Source organism: Oncorhynchus gorbuscha, unplaced genomic scaffold (assembly GCF_021184085.1).
Source record: "Oncorhynchus gorbuscha isolate QuinsamMale2020 ecotype Even-year unplaced genomic scaffold, OgorEven_v1.0 Un_scaffold_333, whole genome shotgun sequence".
Classification (NCBI taxonomy): domain Eukaryota; kingdom Metazoa; phylum Chordata; class Actinopteri; order Salmoniformes; family Salmonidae; genus Oncorhynchus; species Oncorhynchus gorbuscha.
Genome location: NW_025745189.1, coordinates 296501 through 302500, shown reverse-complemented (window position 1 = coordinate 302500; position 6000 = coordinate 296501). Strand labels below are relative to the sequence as shown.

General features: G+C 42.3%; 1 protein-coding gene across 11 annotated transcripts in view; it reads left to right on the top strand.

Annotated features, from left to right (window-relative positions):
• The first annotated feature begins 1873 nt into the window (after positions 1-1873).
• dmxl2 (Dmx-like 2) overlaps positions 1874-6000 on the top strand; it is a 115017-nt gene continuing 110890 nt past the window's right edge. For all 11 annotated transcript variants that reach the window (XM_046333059.1, XM_046333061.1, XM_046333054.1 and 8 more), the window contains exon 1: positions 1874-2318. In XM_046333059.1, coding sequence (XP_046189015.1) covers positions 2232-2318 — 87 coding nt within the window. In that variant the 5' untranslated portion in view covers positions 1874-2231. The remainder of the gene's footprint in view (positions 2319-6000) is intronic.

Here is a 6000-nt window from a genome sequence, read left to right as displayed (position 1 = left end):
TTTCTCCTTTACCAAGATAATCCATCCACCTGACAGGGGTGGCATGTCAAGAAGCTGATTAAAAAGCATGCACATGACTTATGTGCACCTTGTGCTGGGTACAATAAAAGGACACTCTAAAATGTGCAGTTGCGTCACACAACACAATGCTATAGATGTAATAAGTTGAGGGAGCGTGCAATTGGCATGCTGAATGCAGAAATGTCCACCAGAGCTGTTGTCAGAGAATGTAATGCTAATTTCTCTACCATAAACTGCATCCAACATCGTATTTGGGAATCTTGCAGTACATTTAACCAGCCTCACCACCGCAGACCACATGTAACCATGTCAGCCCTGGACCTCCACATCCAGCATCTTCACCTGCGGGATCGTCTGAGACCAGCCACCTGGACAGCTGATGAAACTGTGGGTTTGCACAACCGAAGAATTTCTGCACAAACTGTCAGACATTGTCTCAGGGAAGCTCATCTGCGAGCTTGTCATCCTCCCCAGAGTCTTGACCTGACTGCAGTTCAGCATCGTAATCGACTTCAATGGGCAAATTCTCACCTTCGATGGACACTGGCACGCTGGAGAAGTGTGCTCTTCACGGATGAATCCAGGTTTCAACTGTACCGGGCAGAGGGAAGACAGTGTGTATGGTGTCGTGTGGGCAGGCAGTTTGCTGATGTCAACATTGTGAACAGAGTGCCCCATGGAGGTGGTGGGGTCATAGTATGGCCAGGCATAAACTATGGACAACGAACACAATTGCATTTTATTGATAGCAATTTGAATGCACAGAGATACCGTGACGAGATCATGAGGCCCAATGTCGTGCCATTCATCTGCCGCCATCACCTCATGTTCCAGCATGATAATGTATCGCCACATATCGCAAGGATCTGTACACAATTCCTGGAGCTGAACATGTCTCAGTTCTTCCATGGCCTGCATACTCACCAGACATGTCACAAATTGAGCATGTTTGGGAGGCTCTGAATTCGACGTGTACGACAGCATGTTCCAGTTCCTGCCAATATCCAGTAACTTTGCACAGCCAATGAAGAGGAGTGGGACAACATTCCACAGGCCACAATCAACGGCCTGATCAACTCTATGAGAAGGAGATGTGTCTTGCTGCATGAAGCAAATGGGGTCACACAATCTGATCGTTTCGGATCCACATCCCTACTTTTTTTTAAGGGATCTGTGACCAACAGATCTGTATTCCCAGTCATGTGAAATTCATAATTAGGGCATCATTTATTTATTTCAATTGACTGATGTCCTTATATGAACTGTAAAATCTTTGAAATTGTTGAATGTGGCGTTTATATTTTTGTTCAGTGTACTTGCAATGGACCTTTGCAAACACTAATGTGCAGTCATGTCATATTCTCCAGAATGCACCAAAAGCCTTCTCTTGTAGGGGGTTGGGATTCCCTAACCACCCGCTGTTATGCCAGAGACACAAAGCAAGATATGACAGCGGCTGTTGGAATTGTTTTAACACTGTTAATAATTCACTCTGTTTCGACCAACTGTTTCGACCAGCTCTTATACTGATTGACAGCACATCATCGATATCGAAGCATTTTTCCCAAACCCCAGGTATCTCTGGAAGATCAATGAACGCCTGCGTATTCGTCACACTGGTGCGTGATCCCCAAACCTGGAGCGTCATCAACATAGCAATTATAAACTAGAGCGGGTATAAAGTCTCTGACCGAATGGGGACATTTGCCATGAAATATTCTTCAGACATTTTAACATATTTACAGATAGGGTAATGTAATAACATTCAATATTGCGACAATTAGAAATTATAACTACATACGCTAGTCTCGTTCACAATCTAGACATGATATGTCTATGGTATGCAGTCGTGCCTTCGGATCGCCGTGAACGCGCATGTCATGTTCGCTGCAGATATTCTTCCTTCAGCGAAGCGCTGCCTGTAAGAATACAGACGCTGTGTGTTTGGACACTGACAGCGAAGGCAGCCTATTTCACATACATGTACACAACCTGCTATTTGATTCAAACCGACTAAAGATTATCCTCCACCTCCGCGGCGTTTTAGCGGCCATTCGGAGAAACAAAAAACAAGCCGCTGGCAGACAGACTACAGACGGATGCAATTCCCAGCAGCAGTGGCGAGTTAGATGGAGAAACAGAGGGTGGACGAGTCGCTGTCGTAAATAATTAAATATCCAGGCATCTGTTGAAGCTAAAAGAAGGGAAAAATGCATCTCCACCAGGTGCTAACGGGAGCTGTGAACCCCGGTGACTGCTGCTATTCTGTGGGGAGCGTCAACGACATTCCTTTCACCGTAGGTTTTATTTTGATATTGAACTGATCTGACGCTGTTTGGGAGACGATGATTAGCTATCTAGCTGTCAGCGATAGCATCCTTGCTAACTAACCAGCGCTAGATAGCATCTTGGCTAGCCATGTACAGACAGAGCGCTAACAAGATTCACAGAGTCGTCTGCATGAAGTGCACGGATATATTCGCGGGTAACGTTGAGTCAGGTCTGTGAGGCTGCCAATCCACCACATCATTAACGTTCGGCATTAGCCAGCTAACCGTGGGTGTTCAAGGTTATCCTACGGTGTTCGCAGAGGATATAGAGCCAGAGCTACTGTTCTGTTTATTTGCTTTGGTCCTAAGACGGAAAGCCTGTCAGATGACCTTTATGATGCTGCGTGTTACAAGGGTCGACAGGGGAATTCCTTTGATGTTTTTACGCAATCTCACATGTAACATCGATAATAATGCAGTTTTCTTTCCAGCATCCAAACTATACATTGAATGATATGATTGAAACGCCACACCTATCCCGGGGCTAGGGCTTGTGTGTGTGTGTGTGTGTGTGTGTGTGTGTGTGTGTGTGTGTGTGTGTGTGTGTGTGTGTGTGTGTGTGTGTGTGTGTGTGTGTGTGTGTGGTGAGCGAGACTAGCTAACATTGGCGTCAGTGTGTTTCATGTATCATTAGCTCGAGCGGCTGTCACGCTAGCATCAGCTGTGCAAGCGGTGACGTAGACAACCTCCTTTCAGAGGTTGCGTGTTATTCTGCGTGCATCATATCGCATCTACTATCCATATGAATAATATGATAGTCATTTGGAAATATAGTAATTAGTCAGTGTGCATTTAATCATTTGATGTTGGTCACCCTCAAAAATACCCCCCCATGTTCATAGGACCCCCTTACAAACAGGCCCTCCAAATGAAATCTGGTTCCTTATTTTGTTCATTAAACAGACCAGACACACCAACCCGATCAGTCAACACACACAAACACACACATTTTATTGTAAGAATATAATGGAATACATTTTTTTAAAGTGATATTTTGAAACAGAGCCCAAGCCCATGCATTTTACATTACATTTAAGTCATTTAGCAGACGCTCTTATCCAGAGCGACTTGCTGTTTTCATCTGTTTCATATTTTGCCTACTATCACTCCTTTGTTAGGGAGCAGGCGTAGGGTCTTTGTCATGATATTGATAATAGCAATCCTATTTTCGTGTGAGTCCGTGTTCATATTTGACAACCTCTGCAGGCTTTTGGAGTTGCCTATACCGGATCGAGCTAAATACTAGCCCTACTGTTGATCGAGGTTACATTATAAACGGGGTGCTTCGAGCCCTGAAAGCTGATTGGCTGACAGCCGAATGCCACGGGTATGACAAAACATACATTTTTTTTACTGCTCTAATTAAGTTGGGGCTTTGTGGAATATGGCCAATATACCACGGCTAAGGGTTGTATCCAGGCACTCTGCATTACGTTGTGCATAAGAACAGTCCTTAGCTGTGGTATATTGGCCCTATCAGGCCTTATTGCTTAAATATAGCATGCTCAATGTTTCAGATCAGTGATAGACCAGGAAACAAAGATATTCCACCTCCACTTGTTTTCCGAGCCAGAGAATGAACCATTCTGTATACAGACAGAGAGATTCAGTGCAACAGAATCACATTGATGGATTAAGACCCAGTCTTTTGGTCTGGGGTCAAGTGAAGAGCAAAATCATCCACTTGTTAAGATTCATAACATGCTGTCACAATGTTCTGATCAGTGATGATGAATGTTAAGATACATAACATGCTGTCACAATGTTCTGATCAGTGATGATGAATGTTAATATACATAACATGCTGTCACAATGTTCTGATCAGTGATGATGAATGTTAATATACATAACATGCTGTCACAATGTACTGATCAGTGATGATGAATGTTAATATACATAACATGCTGTCACAATGTACTGATCAGTGATGATGAATGTTAATATACATAACATGCTGTCACAATGTTCTGATCAGTGATGATGAATGTTAATATACATAACATGCTGTCACAATGTTCTGATCAGTGATGATGAATGTTAATATACATAACATGCTGTCACAATGTACTGATCAGTGATGATGAATGTTAATATACATAACATGCTGTCACAATGTTCTGATCAGTAACGATGAATGTTAATATACATAACATGCTGTCACAATGTACTGATCAGTGATGATGAATGTTAATATACATAACATGCTGTCACAATGTTCTGATCAGTGACGATGAATGTTAAGATACATAACATGCTGTCACAATGTACTGATCAGTAACGATGAATGTTAATATACATAACATGCTGTCACAATGTACTGATCAGTGATGATGAATGTTAAGATACATAACATGCTGTCACAATGTACTGATCAGTAACGATGAATGTTAATATACATAACATGCTGTCACAATGTTCTGATCAGTGATGATGAATGTTAATATACATAACATGCTGTCACAATGTACTGATCAGTAACGATGAATGTTAATATACATAACATGCTGTCACAATGTACTGATCAGTGATGATGAATGAGCCAGCTAGACAAGATGATCATGAGCAGCACTCACTGCAAATTAGCTAACGTTTCCACAGCCTAATTGTAGCCCAACCAATATCCAAACGGAGATTCAGTGAAAATAAAAATATGACTGATTGATTTATCAAGTCCCCACGCTTGTTTCAAAGCAGCGTGAAACAGTGCTGAAATAGTTGACCAAATATATTATAACAATTAGATGACTTTGGGAGTTTCAGTAAGCAACCATTTGAGGCCTTCAATTGCATTAGCCTACTTTATTCCAATATTTCGTCATTCAGTGATATTTATTTATTTATTCCCACAGTAATTGTTTCTGGATCCATCCAGTAGTCATGAAGAAAACAGTGCATGTGGTGGGCTAACCTATGTAATGTATCATGCCTCGCAGAGTTTACAACTGTCAGGACAGGAGGTCAATCAAACTCAACCAAAACAATATATCCGACTTGGACTTAAGAAATCCATTGTGGGACTATTACAATACATCAGTCATGAAGAATTAGAGGAATATCCACTTTGTTAGATCAGATTTGTTGAATGTTCACCAGTCTGGTCAATGGAACAGTCTGTATCCATTGGCACCTCTACCGGACTTATAGTAGTAAAGGGCGCTGCCTAGCAACCATCAAGAGCTTAGTGCCTCAGCATGATGCATATACAGTACTAAGCCGTAGGCAGAACTTTACCTCAATCATGACTAGGTCGCTTGGCGGAAATAAAAGCAGAGGCTTTGTTGCTTGTAGTACCTTTCATATAAAGAAAAGTAGACAAAAAGTTGTCTGGATGCTAAAGTTAGAGGAAAAACGTCCTGGTTTGAAAGGTGTGTTAGTCTCCTGTCTGACTGTCCTGGTTTGAAAGGTGTGTTAGTGTCCTGTCTCATTATCCTGGTTTGAAAGGTGTGTTAGTGTCCTGCCTGACTATCCTGGTTTGAAAGGTGTGTTAGTGTCCTCCCTGACTATCCTGGTTTGAAAGTTGTGTTGGTGTCCTGCCTGACTATCCTGGTTTGAAAGGTGTGTTAGTGTCCTGCCTGACTATCCTGGTTTGAAAGGTGTGTTGGTGTCCTGCCTGACTATCCTGGTTTGAAAGGTGTGTTGGTGTCCTGCC